The sequence below is a fragment of the Gossypium hirsutum genome, chromosome A05, assembly GCF_007990345.1.
Source record: "Gossypium hirsutum isolate 1008001.06 chromosome A05, Gossypium_hirsutum_v2.1, whole genome shotgun sequence".
Classification (NCBI taxonomy): Eukaryota; Viridiplantae; Streptophyta; class Magnoliopsida; order Malvales; family Malvaceae; genus Gossypium; species Gossypium hirsutum.
This window is the reverse complement of record NC_053428.1, coordinates 96,730,378-96,750,860: the sequence shown is the minus strand read 5'-3', so window position 1 is coordinate 96,750,860 and position 20,483 is coordinate 96,730,378. Positions and strand designations below refer to the sequence as shown.

The window sequence follows — 20,483 nt, the reverse complement described above, 5'->3', positions numbered from 1 at the left end:
TTCCTTTTGTATTTTATATGATAATTTAAAAATTATAAAAATCTTCAAAAAAAATTTAAAATTTAAAAAATAAAAAATAAAAAATAAAAAATAAAAAACTTAAAAATTTAATATTTAATATTTTAGTCCATATTTCAATTAAAAAGTTCAATATTCAAAATTAAAAAAAAATCCAAAGAATGATAATCTCAACACAAAAATTTTGAAAGAAAAATAGAAAAAAATATATTAAAAATGAAAAAAATTAAAATTAAGCAATAGATAAAACGCTGCAAAAGGCGAGCAATACCGGCGTTTTATAAGCAAAAAAATCCTACACAAAACGAAACCTTTTTGTTACCCCAAAATGCCTTAGACTTTTTTCCCAAAATCAGTTCCCCTCTTCCCCCCGAAATGACATGAAATCTCTTCTTTTTTCCCTCCTTTCTTTTTCCCAAAATCGGTTCCCCCCCTCCCCAAAGAAATCCTAAAATTTCACTGAAATTAGTAGAAGCAATGATCAAAGAAGCAATGGAGTTTATGTTACCTTCTCTACTTCACTTCTCCAATAGAAAAAGAAAAAACCCTAGCGGCTACACTCTTCCCTCACTTTCTAAACTAACTGAAGAAAACAATCACGGAAATGGAGTTTTCTCAAGCTGACTTCGATCTCCTTTTAGTTGCCGAACACACTCGTAAAACCTCTGAAGTGAACTACGCCTAGGACCCTCTTGATGCTGAGGTTCCTTCTTTATTTCTTTTCCTTTCAATTTTTTTTATAATTCGTTTCTTTGTTTGCAGTTACTTGCCTCTGTTAATCGATTTTAATAGCAATGAGGTTTTAACTCTTTTATTCTTATTTTCTTCTTTGGCTTGAGGCTTTTTTTTAAAGAAATCATTCTGGGTTTCCTATTATCGGTTAAAAATGGACTATTATCTATGTTTTAGTATTATATTTCTATTTAAGAAAAGAGAGGATATAAGTTTTTAAGTTCTAATGCATATCGACTGTTTTAAAACAGATCTACCAGCAGCAGTCCCTCTAGGTTTAAATTTTGAAGGTAAAACACAAGTAAAAGTGAAAGTAAACATGCAAGAAAGAAAGACGAAGTTTTCAGGCTTATTCTGTTAACCAGTAAGGAAAGATAGCAGCTTTAGGATGCTAATCTTATCTGAGTGTTTAATTGTTAATTGTTAATTCCAGTAAGTAAACTTAATACTGATATGTTTTGTAAACAATGATAAGTTGATTCTTTGTCGAGAAGTTCAATATATTCAGTATGGGAGAAAACTCTATTTGATCATTTGTGTGGATTGAAGCTGGTGATCTAATGGTAAAGTTATTTTACAGATTGATCCTTTGAGATGTTGGCCTGGAGGCTTGTGTCTTTCACGATCCATTGGTGATATGGATGTTAGGGAGTTCATTGTTCCTGTTCCATACGTAAAGCAAGTAAAGGTTTGTCTTACTCTTTCATAATCTACTTGCATAATGTAATTTATATCTTTTAGTTTGCCTATCCTAATATCTTGATTTAAATTGTGCACTTAATAGCATTGGATATCGATATTTATTTGAAAGGGCCAACTAAAATTATATATTTTTCTATTTTTGTTTCTGGTATTTCTTCAAAATTGTATATATAAAAGATATATGCAAACAATATATCAATTAAAAAATAAAAATCTCATGAAATACATTAGTTTTAGCGATTAATAAATTTCAAATATGTTATCAATTTATTCTTCATTATAAAATCTCAATAAGCAAAAGTATCTAGTTTTAAGTTTTGTAAAAAGAAAAGTTTTTCATAAGCGGTTAAGATAAGCTGATTTATCTAGCATTAAACAGAGACATCAAAAAGAACATCTGAATTTTGAGAAAAAAACAAAACTTTTAAGATATTCATATGAAGGCAAGAATATATGTATATATATTTGGAAAAAAGCTTTTTAACAAAAAAATTGGCTTTCTTTTATCAGTTTTTGTGGTTTTTAATTTACATGATAACATGAGTTCTCCATTACTTGATTTGAGGTGTCATCCTATATAATTAAGAATGCAGTGAACAGACTCAACATAAAACAATCAATTAGCAAAAATAATAGTAAAAAGAAGTAATTAACTGGACAATGAAAGCTAGTGGTTCAATAATCCATCCACGTGGAGTTTTTTTTTCTTTTTTGGGGAATGATCAATTCGCTGGTGTCTTATATATCTACAGGCTTTCTCTTGGGATTTATTTGCAAAACAACAAGGTGAAGAGAGAAGAGGCGAAAAGCTTGGTAAGAGAGAAAAGGAGATTTTAAGATTTGCAAATGTCTTCAACAATGGTATCTTCACTTTATGTAGTTTGCAGCGATGCAGCTGGGATTGCAGGTATTATTTTTTCTTTTTACCTGTCTCTCAAACTCCTTTTTCAACTCTCATATCAGAACAGAACTCTAAATCAGTTGATTTCAATGACTTCTTTTCTTTTTTCAGGTAACATCTTTGCTTTTGTACTGTTCTTGTAATCTAGATTCCATATTTTTGACGATTCATCTTGAAGAAACTTGTTGGGCATTTGATAATAATTAGGGAACAGATAAAATGTTTCAGATGGTTGGGCCTCCTATAAATTTGCTTGTTGTATTTTTTGTGTTATTGTTTTTATGTTATAAGTACAAATTCCTTTTATTTTATTTACAGATACTTGGTTGTGCTATGTACTTTGTGTAATTTGCTGAGAAATTCTTATCTTTTGCAGGTAAATAAACAATCAGTTATATTCATTGATGAAATTGATGCTTTAGCAACTAGGTATGATAATCTTGTTGCTACTCCAATCTCTTCTTTTTTTAATGCAAGAATTTGTTGAAACCACACCATTTGTTGACATCTGAAGGCGAATAAGGTATAAGTTTTGCAGATATAGTTTGCAACTAAGCATTAATATTTTGCATCTAATTTAAATCAAGTGATTGGAAATGGAAATATAGTTTCCCTGGTTATCTTTTATGGTATTTTATAAGACACTGAGAATGGGCTACACTTAGTACCTTTTACAGGCCAATTATCATTGCAATTATGAGTAGGAAGATAACTATAGATGAATTTAGTGGAGAGGAGAAAAACATAGTTGTATTTAAGATCATATGTGAATGATTTTCTCTCTTTCTTTCTATCTGATTAGACTTCAGGGGATTTTCAAGGAAACAGCAGACCACCTTTATAATGCAGCCACTCAGGAGCGGGAAACTACTTTGAATCAGCTACTAATAGAGGTTAAGCTTTGTATTTGTAGGATCCCAGCAATGAAATTTACCTGAAATCTTTGGAAATGTCTGCTAAGGTAGGTCTTTCTCCATACTTGGTATGATTTATTCTTTAAATAATGCTTATATCTCATTATTTGTGCCTTAACTCATAACTCACAATAGAATTCTTATTTTTTTGTGTTTATCCTGTAACGCCCCAATTTTCAGGAATTCTGTAAATATTGGCATAGGTTTAATTATGTTAGTGGGCCTCTAGAAGGCCCAAGCTTAAGATAAAACCCGACAATTTTAGTTAATTTTTGTTCCATAAGAAAAAGGGGGTGAAATTATGAAATAGGACCTATGTGAAAATGTTTGAAAATGCTATATGCTAAATTGAAGTGGCCAAACAAATAGGAGTGCAAAATAGGCGGATTTGCATGACAAACCTTTCATTTTACATGAAGTGGCCGGCCATCATGTTGGTAGACAATATGTGTATTTGATATTAATAATTTATGGTACAAATTGATAAAAATTGATAATGGGTTAGGAAAATGTTCCATGATGAGCATGATAAGCATTATGGGCATATTTTTATTGGAGTTATGGCATAGGTATGGCACAAATAATATATGTTATTTTGTGTCATAAAATGTTTAGTAATAGAATAACAAAAAGGAAGTAAAGGAAGGTTTTTGTTCGTCCTTGTTGATGATAGCCGAAAATAGAAGAGAAAGGAGAGGAAAAGAGCTCTTGAATATTCGGTCACTTGGGAAAGAAAAAAAATCCAAGGTAAGTTCATGGTAGTTGCTTCTATTTTGATGTTCATGAGTTCTTTTTGATTCTACCTTAACTCTTGAAGTATATTTTGGTTTTTGGTTGTGTTGTGAGCATTTGGTCATGAATTAAAATGAAGGAAATGGTTTTTGTTTAATGTTCTTTTGATGAAAAATGGAAGATAGGTGAAGTTGAGCCAAACAAATGATCATGCATGTGCTTTAGATGCTATAGGGAAAAATCGGCTAACATGTTGTGCTTTAAAATGATGAAATGGAGATTATGCTTAAGTAAAAATCATAAATATGTGATGATTGATTGGTGATATACATGTTTAAATAACATGCATGCAAGATAGGTGTATGAAAGAGTGATTTGGTAATAAATCTGTTTGAGACAGCAGCAGTAACGTGACTTTGGAAAATCACCATAAATTGTAGGAGATGAATTAGAAGCTGAATAGATTATGTAATTAAAGTTTAATGAGTCTAGTTTCAAATGAAATAAACGAGAACATATTTTGAATTCTGTACAATGAGAAATTTGATTTGTAATGAAGAGTGGTCAGATTAACTTTAAGAAAAATTTGGTATTGATTGGTCATACTAAAAATTCTGAAAATTTTATGGATAGAGTATATATAAGTCTATTTTCAGGGAAAATTAATGGCACTTGATTTGGAGTTTCATAGCTCCAGTTATAAATGATTTAGTGACTGTTGTTCAGGAAGACAACTTGCAGTGAAATTATGATTATATGGTAAACATTGACAAAAATTTGTTAATGAGTTGCTTATTGATTTCTTACAAGCTTACTATGATCTGTAGGTGTGGTTGGCCGAATATTGTAAGGGGTTAATACGTAGTTTGTATTTGAATAGTTAGATTAATGTGTTAGTAATCCAATTGTAAGCGGTTTGTGTGTGGATCTCGTCAGCATATCGTCGCAAACAGGTGTGTAACTAACACCCTCTTAGTTTAGATCGGCAAAAGTCGAAAAGCCGAAATGCCAAAATGCTGAAAATCAGTATTTTGTAGATTTGCAAGTTTGCGAATGCTCGTGAGGTAAATCGATTAATATTTTTGGTAAGCTGCAATGTTTGGACTGCAAAGTGCATGATTTTTGTGCCCTCGATATTTTTGGGCTTAATGGGCCAAAATTGGAATGATGGGCCAATGGGCCCAATTCGGTAAGAACCTTCGGTAGTGATTCTGTTAGTACGTGAAAGGTAGGAATATGCATTAAAAAACCTTAAAATAGATAAATTATTGAAATACTTTAAAAAATTTATAGTTTTACCCCTAGGAGATAAATTACCGAAATACCCCTAGGGTTAAATTGACCTAAATTCATGTTTGACTGTCGTTATTTACTGAATGCCATGTTATTATATGATGCATGGGATTAGGATATTGACGGAGGAAGTACTGAAAGTGGCTTGTCCACGTACTGGAGGCTTTGCCTCAATTTACTGTTAACTGAGCAGCAAGGCTGCAACTGTGGAGTGTTGGGCTGGGTGGGTTGATCTATTCCCCACATGGAGTGTATGGCTGGTACGGGTGGAGTGTAGTGGTTGGTGGGTTGAGTAGTCTCCCCAAATGGGCTTGCATATATTTACTGATTTTGCATGTATTTTGAAATGGGCCTATGAGCCATACGGTTATTTGAATAAGGGGCTAAGGCCAAGTTTATTGTAATCTGAAAAGGGCTCTGGCCCAGTATCACTGTTACCTGAATGGGCTTAGGCCCAATGGGCTTGAGCTGACTTGGGTTTTGAATGGGTTTTCCTTACACACTGAGTTTCCCCAAATTCACCCCTTCTTTAACCTTGCAGGTGAGCCTTGATGTGGGTGACTTGGAGCCGGAGGGGATTCAGAGTGGCCATGGTGAATACTTTTGGGTTTGGAAAAAGAGACTGGTTTTCTTAAGTTATTTTTAATTACTATTTAATTTTTGGGTTGTAATAAGGCCATTTTAACTTTATTTTCTTCTTTGATTTTTCTGGGGTTATATTATTAAAAACAACTTTAAATTGATGGATACTAATTCAAATGGGCTAGACTTAGGGCGTGATTTCAAAACGATACTTGTTTTTTTTAAATAACATGACGTCACGAATATTCGATTTACCAAAGATAATCACTCAAAGAAATTTCAACTTATTATAACCAAGTGTGGCAATGGATGTGGGCATGTCTAGGATTGGATCCAATCGGAGAGCTTGGTACTTAAGCAGCCTTCATGGCTCACCTCCTCTGTTATGGATACTTACCTGGTGCTTAGTTTCCATTCACTTGGTTTGTTTGACAAAAGTCAGCTTTTGAAAACACTAAAAAGGGAACACGGGTTTTTGACTTCAAAGTAGCACGTCGGATTCGGTCTTAACGTCTGGGCTGGGTTTGGGGTGTTACATTTAGTGGTATCAGAGCCCAGTTGCAATAACTTTACTGTGGATCAGGTTCAAAAAGGGTTTTCAAAACTTTATGCCAAAAAAAAGAGTATTTTTGGAAAAACCTGACTTTTGAAAATTTCTCGTTTAAAGGAGATAATCTCCGAACTTATTTTTTTTAACACAAATGTTTGGAAAATGGATTTCAAAAAGCCTAAATCTTTTGAGTTTATCTGAAAACTGATGAGGTGGCACACTGAATCCCCGTCACCAAGGCTGTAAGTACTATTTTGTTTTATATACTAACTGTATTGTAGTTAGTACTAAACCTTAGAGATAGTACTATAGATAATATAGCGTAAAGGCTACAAAACTGAGACTGTAGGGTAAACTAAGCCCTAGGAAACTGAGACAGTAGCTAAACTGTGGTTACGCGAGAACAACTCTGAAACCTTATCTGTTCATAAGATATTTTGTAATAAACAGTGGAAACAGTAAACTAAATGCATAAAATTCATAATCAGATAAATCGATATGAGTACGAGAGCTACTCTGGGAAGAGGCCGTGGTCGAGGCCGAGGTAGTACTCAAGCTGGATTTTCGTCTTCTAAATACATACCTGCTGGAGTAGCACGACCACCACCGGTAGATGAGAATGAGCCGTATGATTAGGCCACGGGGGATGACGCTCTGTCCCAGGCCATGTTAAGAGTTTTGGAAATGGTGGCCGGAGCTAATATCGGGCCCATGAATAGGGGGTCCATTTCTGAGCGACTCCGGGCTAACGGAGCGGAAGTTTTTAGGGGTGTATCTGGAGTAGCCCCAAATGTGGCTGAGTATTGGCTGGAAGCCACGGAGCGGATTATGGATGACTTGGACTGCTCAGTAGAGCAAAAGTTAAAATGAGTAGTATCCTTACTACGGGACGAGGCGAATCAGTGGTGGATCATTGTGAGAGAGGGTACCTCAGTTGAGAGGGTAACTTGGGAGTTGTTTAAGCAGTCCTTCAAGACGAAGTATGTCGGAGCTAGCTACGTGGAGGTGCGAAGGAAGGAATTCCTGAACCTGACCCAGGGTGGTAAGACCGTTGCTGAATATGAGGCAGAGTTTCTGCGATTGAGCCAGTATGCTAATGGTATTGTCTCTACCAAATACGAGCGCAGTGTTCGCTTTGAGGATGGCCTTAGGGATAAGCTAAGGGTGCTCATAGCTTCGCAAAGAGAGCGATTTTGCTGCACTAGTAGAAAAGGCTAAGATAGCCGAAGAGGTGAAGCAAGCTGAACAAAGGAACCGTGACAGGGATCGAAATCGGTTCAGGAGAGATGCTGGACCAACTGGTGCTGCAAACTGGAATGTTAAGAGAGCTAGGATGGAAGAACCAGTTCGAGCGGTTCCGGTGAATACTGTTAGACCACAAGCTTGTGGAGATTATGGTAAAATGCATCTGGGGGAATGTTGGAAACGTTCTGGGGCTTGTCTTCGTTGTGGATCAAAGGAACATAAGATTAGAGATTGTCCTAAGAGGCTAGCTCAGGCTCAAGTGGTTGAACAAAGGGCTGTGCAACTCGTACAAACAGCGCGAGGTGGACCGTCGCCGTCGAGAGGTCATGGCCGAGGTCGCTGTGGCAATGGCCATGGACGTGGGGCACCTGGCAAGGGTACTGTTAACACTGAGGCTCGTCAGCCAGCTTTGGTATATGCTGCTCGTCGCCGCGAGGAGGGTGACGCACCTGACGTCATAACTAGTACGTTTTTGATTTCTAGCATGCTGTATACTGCCTTAGTGGATGTTGGATCTACTCATTCCTATGTTGCATGTGCCATATCTGGGTCGTTGGGTGTGCACTCTGAGGAGATTGTGAGTGGGGTATCTGTACTAAGTCCTTTGGGTCACTCGGTTAGGGTAGACAAACTGTATAGAGATGTACCTTTAGAAACTCAAGGTAAGATTTTCCCTGGAGATCTGATGGAGTTACCGTTCGGAGAGTTTGATCTCATTTTGGGAATGGATTGGCTTGTTAACCATAAGGCGACTCTGGATTGTGCTGCTAAACGAATGGTGTTAAGGACCACAAAGGATGAGGAGGTTATGGTGATAGGTGAGTGAAGGGATTATTTGTCCAATGTGGTGTCAGCATTAAGAGCTGAAAAGTGGATTCGGAAATGTTGTGAGGCCTATTTGGCATTTGTAAGTCAGTCAGAAGAGGAGGGACTAACAGTGGATAAGGTTAGGATCGTAAAGGAGTTCCAAGATATTTTTCCAGAGGAGCTTCCAGGATTGCCTCCGAACCGAGAAGTTGAGTTTGGAATAGATTTGTTGCCTGGAATGGCGCCTGTGTCTATCGTACCGTATAGGCTGGCACCGAAGGAGTTAGTAGAGTTAAAGGCTCAAATTCAAGAGTTGTTGGATAGGGGCTTCATTAGGCCAAGCGTGTCTTCATGGGGAGCATCAGTGTTATTTGTGAAGAAAAAGGATGGGACAATGTGCATGTGCATCGATTACCGCCAGTTGAACAAACTGACGATAAAGAACAAATACCCTCTTCCAAGGATTGATGATATATTTGACCAACTTAGAGAAGCTTTGGTATTTTCCAAGATTGACCTTCGATCTGGATACCATCAGTTAAGGGTAAAGGAAGTGGATATTCATAAGACAGCATTCAGGAGTCGATATGGTCATTACGAGTTCCTGGTTATGCCGTTTGGGTTGACGAACGCACCTGTCGCTTTCATGGATCTGATGAATCGAGTGTTCCAACCTTACTTGGACTGATTCGTGGTAGTTTTCATCGATAATATTCTGGTATACTCAGAAACCGAGGAGAAACATGAAGAGTATCTATGTATTGTGCTGTAAGTGCTGAGAGAGAAGGAACTGTATGCAAAGTTTAGTAAGTGAATTTTGGTTGCAAGAAGTGGCTTTTCTAAGTCATGTGGTTTCTGCTGAAAGAATTAAAGTGGATCATCGAAAAGTTGAGGCAGTTCTGGGATGGAAGCCACTAAAATCAGTATCGAAAATTCGGAGTTTTTTGGGTTTGGCAGGCTATTACCGAAGGTTCGTAGAAGGATTTTATCTGATTGTTGCACCATTGACGAAACTGTTAAGGAAAGGGGTAGCATTTGTCTGGACTAAGAGTCAGCAAAAAGCTTTTGACCATTTGAAAAAGGTATTGACTGAAGCACCAGTGTTGATTCAACCGGAGTCTGGAAAGGACTTCACTGTGTACAGCGATGCGTCACATGTGGGGTTAGGATGTGTACTGATGCAAGAGGGTAAGGTGGTCGCTTATGCTTCACGGCAGCTTAAGTCCCATGAAGCGAACTACCCTACGCACGACTTAGAGCTAGCAACAGTGATCTTCGCGTTGAAAATCTAGAGACATTACTTATATGGAGAAAAGTGTATCATATACACGGACCATAAGAGCCTAAAGTATCTGTTAACTCAGAAGGAGTTAAACCTTAGGCAACGAAGATGGGTAGAGTTGTTTAAGGATTACGACTGTTTGATTGAGTACCACCCAAGTAAGACTAACGTGGTGGCTGATGCGTTGAGTCGAAGGGTTGTTTCTGATTTGAGAGCCTTGATTGCACGTTTGAGTCTGTTTGATGATGGAAGTCTGTTAGCAGAATTGCAAGTGAGGCCTATTTGGACTGAACAGATTAAAGAAAAATAGTTGAAGGATAACTCGTTGGTCCTTTGGTTTCAGCAAGTTGAGAAGGGTAAGAATGAGGATTTTGGACTGAATACTGAAGGAGTTTTATGCTTCCGAGTAAGAATTTGTGTTCCGAAGGATTCTAACTTAAGACAATCAATATTGAAGGAAGCTCATGGAGGACTTTGTGCCATGCATCCTGGAGGGAATAAGTTGTATCACAACTTGCGAGAACTGTACTGGTGGCCTGGGCTTAAACGAGAAGTAACGGAGTTCGTGGGGAAATGTATGACATGCTAGTAAGTGAAAGCTGAACATCAATTTCCTTCTGGATTACTGCAACTAGTGAAAATTCCATTGTGGAAGTGGGAGAGAGTCACTATGGACTTTGTGAGTGGGCTACTTTTGACACCCACCAAGAAAGATTCTGTGTGGGTAGTGGTGGATAGGTTAACAAAATCTGTCCATTTCATACCAGCTCGTACTGATTACTCCCTGCAAAAGTTGGCTAGGTTGTATGTGGAAAAGATAGTGCGACTACATGGAGTGCCAGTGTCGATTATTTTCGACCGAGACCCTAGGTTTACATCTCGGTTCTGGAAGAAGTTGCAGGAGGTATTGGGTGCACGTTTGGATTTCAGTACTACCTTTCACCCACAGACAGATGGACAGTCGGAGAGGGTTATTCAGATTTTGGAGGATATGTTAAGGGGTTGTATCATCGATTTTCATGGGAGTTGGGAGGACTACTTGCCATTGGCGGAGTTTGCATACAATAACAGCTACCAAGCAAGTATTCAGATGGCTCCATATGAGGCATTTTATGGGCGGAGATGTCGTACGCCTACGTGTTGGACAAAGTTGGGTGAACGACAAGTGCTTGGACCGGAGTTGGTGGCAGATACTGAAAGTAAGGTTAAGTTGATAAGAGATCGATTAAAGGAGGAATCTGATAGACAGAAGTCGTATGCGGACCTAAAGCGCAAAGAGATAGAGTTCGCGGTTAGGGATATGGTTTTCTTAAAGGTTTCACCTTTGAAGAAGATCTTGAGATTCGGCAAGAAAGGCAAATTGAGTCCGCGGTTTATAGGGCCTTATCGAGTTCTTAAACGGGTAGGGCCAGTAGCGTATCAGTTAGACTTACCACAAAAGTTAGACAGAATCCATGATGTTTTTTATGTGTCTATATTAAGACGATATCGATCGGATCCCTAACATGTTATGCCAGTGGATGAGATTGAAGTAAGGACTGATTTGACCTTTGAGGAAGAACCCATACAAATTTTAGATCGAGAGGTTAAAGTTCTAAGAAGCAAGTCGGTTTCGTTGGTAAAAGTACTGTGGCGTAATCATGGAAGGGAAGAAGCTACTTGGGAATTAGAAGAGACTATGCGTCAACAATACCCTCAACTATTTGGATCAGGTAAATTTTGAGGTCGAAATTTCTTTAAGGGGGGTAGAGTTGAAACGCCCCAATTTTCGGGAATTTTGTGAATGTTGGCATAGGTTTAATTATGTTAGTGGGCCTTTAGAAGGCCCAAGCTTAAGATAGAACCCGACAATTTTAGTTAATTTTTGTTCCATAAGAAAAAGGGGGTGAAATTATGAAATAAGACCTATGTGAAAATGTTTGAAAATGCTTTATGCTAAATTGAAGTGGCCAAACAAATAGGAGTGCAAAATAGGAGGATTTGCATGACAAACCTCCCATTTTACATGAAGTGGCTGGCCATCATGTTGGTGGTAGACAATATGTGCACTTGATATTAATAATTATGGTACAAATTGATAAAAATTGATAATGGGTTAGGAAAATGTTCTATGATGGGCATAATAAGCATTATGGACATATTTTTATTGGAGTAATGGCATAGGTATGGCACAAATAATATATGTTATTTTGTGTCATAAAATGTTTAGTAATAGATAACAAAAAGGAAGTAAAGGAAGGTTTTTGTTCATCTTTGTTGATGATAGCCGAAAATAGAAGAGAAAGGAGAGGAAAAGAGCTCTTGAATATTCGGTCACTTGGGGAAGAAAAAAAATCCAAGGTAAGTTCATGGTAGTTGCTTCTATTTTGATGTTCATGAGTTCTTGATTCTAACTTAACTCTTGAAGCATATTTTGGTTTTTGGTTGTGTTGTGAGCATTTGGTCATGAATTAAAATGAAGGAAATGGTTGTTGTTTCATGTTCTTTTGATGAAAAATGGAAGATAGGTGAAGTTGAGCCAAACAAATGATCATGCATGTGCCTTAGATGCTAAAGGGAAAAATCGGCTAACATGTTGTGCTTTAAAATGATGAAATGGAGATTATGCTTAAGTAAAAATCATAGATATGTGATGATTGATTGGTGATATACATGTTTAAATAACATGCATGCAAGATAGGTGTATGAAAGAGTGATTTGGTAATAAATCTGCTTGGGACAGCAGCAGTAACGTGACTTTGAAAAATCACCATAAATTGTGGGAGATGAATTAGAAGCGGAATAAATTATTTAATTAAATCTTAATGAGTCTAGTTTCAAATGAAATAAACAAGAACATATTTTGAATTCTGTACAATGAGAAATTTGATTTGTAATGAAGAGTGGTCAGATTAGTCAAACAGTGAAACATGAGAAACTTTAAGAAAAATCTGGTATTTATTGGCCATACCAAAAATTCTAAAAATTTTATGGATAGAAGATATATGAGTCTATTTTCAGGGAAAATTAAGTACACTTGATTTGGAGTTTCGTAGCTCCAGTTATAAATGATTTAGTGACTGTTGCTCAGGAAGACAGCTTGTAGTGAAATTATGATTATGGGGTAAACATTGACAAAAATTTGTTAATGAGTTGCTTATTGATTTCTTATAAGCTTACTATGATTTGTAGGTGTGGTTGGCCAAATATTGTAAGGGGTTAATACGTAGTTTGTATTTGAATAGTTAGATTAACGTGTTAGTAATCCAATTGTAGGCGGTTCGTGTGTGGATCTCGTCAGCATATCGTTGCAAACAGGTGTGTAACTAACACTCTCTTTCTTAGTCTAGATCAGCAAAAGTCGAAAAGCCGAAATATCGAAAACCGGTATTTTTTAGATTTACGAGTGTGCGAATGCTCGTGAGGTAAATCGATTAATGTTTTTGGTAAGCTGCAATGTTTGGACTGCAAAGTGCATGATTTCTGCGCCCTCGATATTTTTGGGCTTAATGGGCTAAAATTGGAATGATGGGCCAACGGGCCCAATTCGGTAAGAACCTTCGGTAGTGATTCTGTTAGTACGTAAAAGGTAGGAATATGCATGAAAAACCCTAAAATAGATAAATTACTGAAATACCTTTAAAAGTGAAAAATTTATAGTTTTACCCCTAAGAGATAAATTACCGAAATATCCCTAGGGTTAAATTGACCTAAATGCATGTTTGACTGTTGTTATTTACTGCATGCCATGTTATTATCTGATGCATGGGACTGGGATATTGACGGAGGAAGTACTGAAAGTGGCTTGTCCACGTACTGGAGGCTTTGCCTCAATTTACTGGTAACTGAGCAGCAAGGCTGCAACTGTGGAGTGTTGGGCTGGGTGGGTTGAGCTATTCCCCACATGGAGTGTATGGCTGGTACGGGTGGAGTGTAGTGGTTGGTGGGTTGAGTAGTCTCCCCAAATGGGCTTGCATATGTTTACTGATGTTGCATGTATTTTGAAATGGGCCTATGGGCCATACTGTTATCTGAATAAGGGGCTAAGGCCCAGTTTATTGTAATCTGAAAAGGGCTCTGGCCCAGTACCACTGTTACCTGAATGGGCTTAGGCCCAATGGGCTTGAGCTGACTTGGGCTTTGAATGAGTTTTCTTTACACACTAAGTTTCCCCAAACTCACCTCTTCTTTAACCTTGCAGGTGAGCCTTGATGTGGGTGACTTGGAGCCGGAGGGGATTCAGAGTGGCCATGGTGAATACTTTTGGGTTTGGAAAAAGAGACTGGTTTTCTTAAGTTATTTTTAATTACTATTTAATTTTTGGGTTGTAATAAGGTCATTTTAACTTTATTTTCTTCTTTGATTTTTCTGGGATTATATTATTAAAAACAACTTTAAATTGATAGATACTAATTCAAATGGGCTAGACTTAGGGCGTGATTTCAAAACGATACTTGTTTTTTTTAAATAACACGACGTCACGAATATTCGATTTACCAAAGATAATCACTCAAAGAAATTTCAACTTGTTATAACCAAGTGTGGCAATGGATGTGGGCATGTCTAGGATTGGATCCAATCGGAGAGCTTGGTACTTAAGCAGCCTTTATGGCTCACCTCCTCTGTTATGGATACCTACCTGGTGCCTAGCTTCCATTCACTTGGTTAGTTTGACAAAAGTCGGCTTTTTAAAACACTAAAAGGGGAACATGGGTTTTTGACTTCAAAGTGGCATGTCGGATTCGGCCTTAACGTCTGGGCCGGGTTTGGGGTGCTACATATCCTTTGCCAGCAAAGGCAGTAGAAGATATGATGTTATTGAATGTGATCCACTAGTTCGCAAAGGACTTGAGATAACTGTAAGTAGTCTTTAATAGATGACACTTAACAAGCATTCCATTCATAAATATTATATTATTATTTTTATATAAGATTGTTGTTTTAATTATATAATTGAATAAATGTATAAGTTTGAGCTTAAAACTGTTGTTAGTTTTGTGTTATAATTTGTTCCAAAGTTAATTTTTTACCCAAAACATGCTCTGCATCTATTATTTTGTTCCTTGAAACAACTCCTTAATTTTTTATACTAATTGTTCCTTGAAATAATTCATCTCATTATGTGCACAAGTATTTAAATGTTCATGATAGCAACTGGTATTTTTTTTTACAAGAGAAATTATAGCTCTAATTAATTTATATGGAGGACAAAATGAAATGAAAAAGGTAGAAAGAAAGGAACTTTAGCTGTCTCAAGTCCTTACTAAATTAAAGTGCTGCAAATTGAAGTGTTTAAATGCTGTAGATTGAAGTGCTTAAATGTTGTAAATTGAAGTGTTTTAAGTACTGCAAATTGAAGTGTTTAGTTGCTGGAAATTGAGATGTTTTATCGCTGCAAATTGAAATGTTTAGTTGCTGGAAAAGAGATCTCTTTTCCTGCAATTTTGTAGTTAACGGAGTTAGGTTTCACGTTACATTATTTTGTATGTTGTAGGTATATATTATGCACAACCTCTTCAACGACTTCTGCATTAACAGACTGGAGTAGTGTACAAAAATCCTTTAGACACTTTCAAACTAGTCAAATCTATAATATTTTTTCCCCTCTGTTTGTAGGTTCATTGGCATCTTGTCCTAATGAGAGTGTAGTTGATGAAGCTTTAAACTTTGCATTGTCCTCCGAGGTATTAGAATTCCTAGTTCAAAACTTAGCAATTTGTCTTTTATAAAAGACCTTTGCATTTCCAGTGTTGTTTAGGTTCATAAACAAGATGCTGTATTTGGACTTGCTGTTAGTAAAAAACTTGCCGTATTTTATTTATATTTAATCTAATTTTTATTATTTATTTTAGTTTTGATTCTATATTTTTAATTTTATTTTAATATTTAATAACTTGAGTTCTAACTTTTGGATTTTAATTGTGTTATTAATTTATTATTTTAAATTCTAAATTTGAATTCATCAATTTTTATATTTAGTTTTAAAGTTAAATTTTTCATAGAAAATTTAATTTGATAATGAATTTTAATAGAAAATTTTTATATTTATATCATGGATATTATTCTTCTCAATATTTTGATAATGAATTTTAATTTTTCATGACCTTTATAATATTTTATAATAATTTTTTTAAAATTTCATGACCTTTAGCGGTGTTTTTGAGACCTTTAGCGACCTTTTTAAAAATAAATACCGCAAACTTTAGCGGCGTTATCTATAGCGGCATTTTTTGCGACGCTTGTAATAGTTTTAGCGGCACTTAAATCCGCCACTAAAAGCAAAAAAAATACGCTGCTAAAAGTCTATTTTCCTGTAGTGAGGTATGTGGGAGATTATCTAAGAGAAAAGCAATACAGGGAGTCATAAATATATTTGCTTATAAATATATTTATACGTATGTAGTTGAGATGCATTTGCATGTGTATATATAATATAAAATTAAAAAATACCGAGAAACTTGAAATCAATACACTAAAGCACACCAGTATTGATACTTACTTAAACTAGAACAAAAGTGGTACACCTATTAGTATAGTGCTATTTATTTTGATATCAACGACTATCATCAGAATCAATTAATACAAGTATTGAATTGGATCACTAATGCAATAAACACTTTCAACTATGATTAGCACATATGAGATTTGAATATGATATGTCAAAGTTTCTAGAACTTCAATACTAACATTTCCTGAAAAGAGTTCAGGTTAGAAATGTGTTGAACTTTTGATTTTTTATTCAATGAGTTACTTGTATAATAGTGGACTGGAAAAGTTACAAATAGAGCAATAGTTCAACCGATCCATTTTTTTTTGCCTTGGATAAAGTAATATCCTGTCTTTAAATTTAGCTTTTTTTCTTAACTTGGCTCTAAACCTTTTTTTCTCTATTAGTACATTTTTTTTTTCAATTTGATCTTTAAACATGAATTTAGCTAAAGTGTGATAACATGGTAATTTAAGATTGTACCACAACATCACGTAAATGTTAAAATTTTTAAATAAAATCTAAATAAAATATTAAAAATAAACTTTTTATTTTTTAAATTTTAAAAATTCAAATGATGATACGGCAAAATCTCATTATACCATATCATTGTACTTAAAAAAAACATTAAACCTAAAATTCGAAACTAAAAAATTTATCGAATTCCAAAACAAACGTTAAGCATATAACAATATACTTAGCACTGATCTTCAAAAATTAAATTAAACTGACAGAAAAATGTCGATAACAATCAACATTATTTTATTTTTAATTTAGTAGCATCAATTTAATTGAAGGAAAAAAAATTAGTGATTACTTATCGTGTGCGTAGCTTCGCAAATTGAGTGTGAGCTTTTCCTTCCATTTTCCTGGAAAACTTTTCTCTAACATAGTCAACATACTTGATGTTTCTATACAATTTGGGGTGATTCTGGTCATCTATCATTGCTTCAACTGGACCAATTTCTTGCTCATCATCTGGAAACATGAATGTTGCAATTGATATTCTTGGTTTCTTCTCATTTATTATGGCTCTATGTTCAATGCTTTTGTACATTCCATTGCTTTGAATCTGAACCCCAAAGAATAAAAAATCAACATAAGTATGGAGTTTAAAATCAAACTCATATGATATATATATATATTACCTCAGTGGCATCACCAATGTTGACGACAAGTGAATTTGGGATAGGTTTAACAGGGACCCAAGCTTCATTGTGCTTAATTTGGAGGCCAGTGACATCATCATCTTGCAGCAACAAAGTGAAGCTTGTGCCATCTGAGTGAGGGCTAATCCCAAGAACAAGATCAGGCCTTGAACAAATAGGGTAGTAATTCATTCTTATGCCTTGTTTAAGCTCCCCCCCTTGTAACCTTTTTAACCCATCTCTTTTCAATCCCATTAATACTGAAAAGTTGGCTTGGAGTTCCTCGGCTATCTTTTGCATTTCTCTCGAGTACTCTTCCAATGCTTCTCTGTCAAAATACAGTCCATGCAAACATCACTACAACTCGAAAATCGAAATATATAATGCTTTTAAATGATTCGGAGAAAAGATAACATAAACTTGGAGGGTACATACTTGAAACCTGGTAAAGAGAGGGGCCAGAACTTGAAGTTCCTATTTTGAGAAGGGAGAGTGAATAAATAAATCATGTCAGACCAATCAAGCTTTTGGTGCTCAGAGACCACAAAGTTTTGACCATATCCTTCTATTTCATTTTCTGCCTTTGCATATTTCTTTTTCTCTTGGAATGGCAGCTCAAAGAAAGCTGCTACCGCTGCTTTCATCTTCTCCAGGATCTCCTCTTTCACCCCATGATTTATTACCTGCGTTTAATATTACTTCTTTACACTCAACCAAAATAATGATTGAGCCGATTTCCAATTTTTCTGAATTGAACTCCAAGAAAAATACATGTTTTTTTTTTGGGGGGGGGGGATATGGGATTTACCTGGAAAAAGCCCCAGTCCTTGCAAGCAAGGTGTAGTTTCTGGACTTCATCTTCATTACCTTTGGCTAGAAATGAGAAATCTATGACGGGAATTTCAGGAGAATCAGCCAAATCCTCGGAAATAATTGGCCTATCCTTATTTTCATGAATGTATCTTTGGGGAACTGATTGAGAATCGCTTCTCATAATCTCCTGAATGCTTGGAACTGGCAAAGATTTACCCCACCCCGATTTACCAACTTCACAAGATCCTCCATTTTCAACTCTCGCTTCCATTTTTCCTTTGTAGTTTCTCAGGTACTTCTTTATGATCAACAAATCGACACGAAAAGGTTACTAAGATTTTATGGATCCTTGGATGCCGTTTGATGGGATACGTTGTTTATATAACCTGAAAAGTTGAAGATAAGATTATTGGGTTTTTATTTTATTATTTTATTATTTTACAATGTCAACGGCGGTTATTCATTGTTGTTGTTTTTTTTTATTAATTAAAAAAAACAACTTGAAACACTAACATTTAAAAAAAATTAGCTACTTTCTCAAATAAGTTTTTTTTTCAGCATATCCGAAAAAAATCACCTTGTGCGATATTTTCTTTTATTTTGAAGTACTTGCCTTCAAAATTTAAGATGTTTGAGAGTCCAAGGTTATATATATTTTTAATAATTTTATTATAAGTTTTGCTTATATTTATTTTTATTGATACAATATCTACAATTTTCTACAATCAGAGTATTTCGTAAAACAATAAATAAAAATTGAATTTGAAATTAAATAAAACAAATTGAATTGATGAATGTTCTAGCCTCGGGTATGACATCAGTTTCGGTTCCAAAATTGATCACGGGCTATGGATGTCTTGTTACTCACTAGTAATCCGTTATAATGATGGAGGATGTCTCAACCACTAATTCTTTTCTAATTATAAATTAACCACGAGAATTGTCTGATGATTAATCTTTACAGAATAAATAACCCAAAAAGACACTTCTACAATTTAATTCATCGACATCTTTACAAATTAGAAGAACGTAACTCTAATTAATATCTCGATTGGGTGAAGTTACTTGACTGTACTTCTAATTGAACCATGCCAACTCAAATACTGAATACCCAAGTAAAATGACTTAAGTACAATTTCAAATCTCATAATTCAAATATGGAGATTTATAATATAATTACTCGTAATAAAAAAATAAAACAAAGGAATTTAGAAATTGAATAAAGCAAAAAGGAATAATAAAAGGAAAAGAGCAGAATGGAAACAGGAATGGCACAAGCCAAAAAGAAAGAGAAAACAAATTTTATTTGTTCTGAAAAAAACAAAAGCCAAGCTCAGGAAAAAAAAAAAAAGAAAAAGAAAAAGAAAAAGAAAAGGATGTCCTTGTCCTAGAAACTGATTCCTAGTGTTTTACTCCTACATAATTTATTAATGAAAAAAAATTAAGTATTTATCTAAACAAAATATAAGGGATAAAATTTAATCTTAATTAAACTTTTAATAAATAACCTTTCAAATAATATTTAAATAAAATAATATTAATTAAACTTTTAATAAAAGTCTTGTACATCAAATTGTTACTCTCATGCCCAAATATTCTATGTGACTCCATTCTTTCACTTGTTTAACATATTTTAGATTCACATTGAACCTATATAGAAATTAATTGGTAAACAATAAAATTAGTAGAATCATACCCAAACGTTTATCAAAATAAAGCACATAAATATGTCAATTTGACAAACTTTTAAAATTCTCCTTATTTAATCCATGCTTGTGTAACACCCTTTACCCGTCTCTGTCACTAGAATCGGGTTATAGGATGTTATAGTAAAAAAAATAGAACCAGAACATACAACTTTAAATGTAAAATTCACCTAATCATGAAATTAATCTCATATAACATTCAATTCATGCTATATATACAAACAAATTGGAGCTTAAATCAAGCTTAGGAAAGCTTTAAAATCGGCTCGGAAACAAATCATGACTATTTTGAAACTTATGCAAAACGAAGGGAAAAAATGCAAAACAGGAGTCACACGACCGTGTGACAAGATGAGACCGTGTGGTTATGGAGTCACACGGCCATATGGCTGGGCCATGTAACTAACTGAGACCGTGCAAATCAATTTTCCCTAATTTACAATGAGCATACGACCGTATCACCTGCCTGTGTGTGACACACGACTATGTGCCAACTTATGTGAAGCAAAAGTAACTTGTTTGAGATATGTCACAACCCAATTCCCAAAATGACCTAAAATACAATTATCAACCAACATGAACCTACACAAAA

General features: G+C 35.2%; 2 protein-coding genes across 16 annotated transcripts; one reads left to right on the top strand and one right to left on the bottom strand.

Moving 5' to 3' along the window:
* The first annotated feature begins 295 nt into the window (after positions 1-295).
* LOC107940396 (uncharacterized) lies at positions 296-13,048 on the top strand. 15 transcript variants are annotated; one of them, XR_005927330.1, is made up of 6 exons: positions 296-721; positions 1,331-1,438; positions 2,205-2,359; positions 2,465-2,584; positions 2,730-2,782; positions 3,156-3,385. XR_005927330.1 is itself a non-coding variant. In XM_041114179.1 (5 exons), the coding sequence occupies exons 2-4, from the start codon at positions 1,388-1,390 to the stop codon at positions 3,289-3,291; spliced, it is 342 nt and encodes a 113-aa protein (XP_040970113.1). In that variant the 5' UTR covers positions 318-721; positions 1,331-1,387; the 3' UTR covers positions 3,292-3,314; positions 13,014-13,048. The 15 variants fall into 15 exon arrangements, 5 of the variants coding, with proteins under 5 accessions (XP_040970114.1, XP_040970111.1, XP_040970113.1 ...); XR_005927327.1 differs by lacking the exon at positions 2,465-2,584 and adding an exon at positions 5,834-5,849 and having other exon boundaries at positions 318-721; positions 3,267-3,314; XR_005927329.1 differs by lacking the exons at positions 2,465-2,584; positions 2,730-2,782 and adding exons at positions 2,831-2,876; positions 3,941-4,014 and having other exon boundaries at positions 318-721; positions 3,156-3,314.
* Positions 13,049-16,963: 3,915 nt separating this feature from the next.
* LOC107940397 (protein SRG1) lies at positions 16,964-18,782 on the bottom strand. The gene is made up of 4 exons (XM_016873819.2): positions 18,181-18,782; positions 17,808-18,055; positions 17,373-17,700; positions 16,964-17,296 (listed from the first exon to the last, which is right to left on the bottom strand). The coding sequence occupies exons 1-4, from the start codon at positions 18,454-18,456 to the stop codon at positions 17,042-17,044; spliced, it is 1,107 nt and encodes a 368-aa protein (XP_016729308.1). The 5' UTR covers positions 18,457-18,782; the 3' UTR covers positions 16,964-17,041.
* Between the last annotated feature and the right edge of the window lie 1,701 nt (positions 18,783-20,483).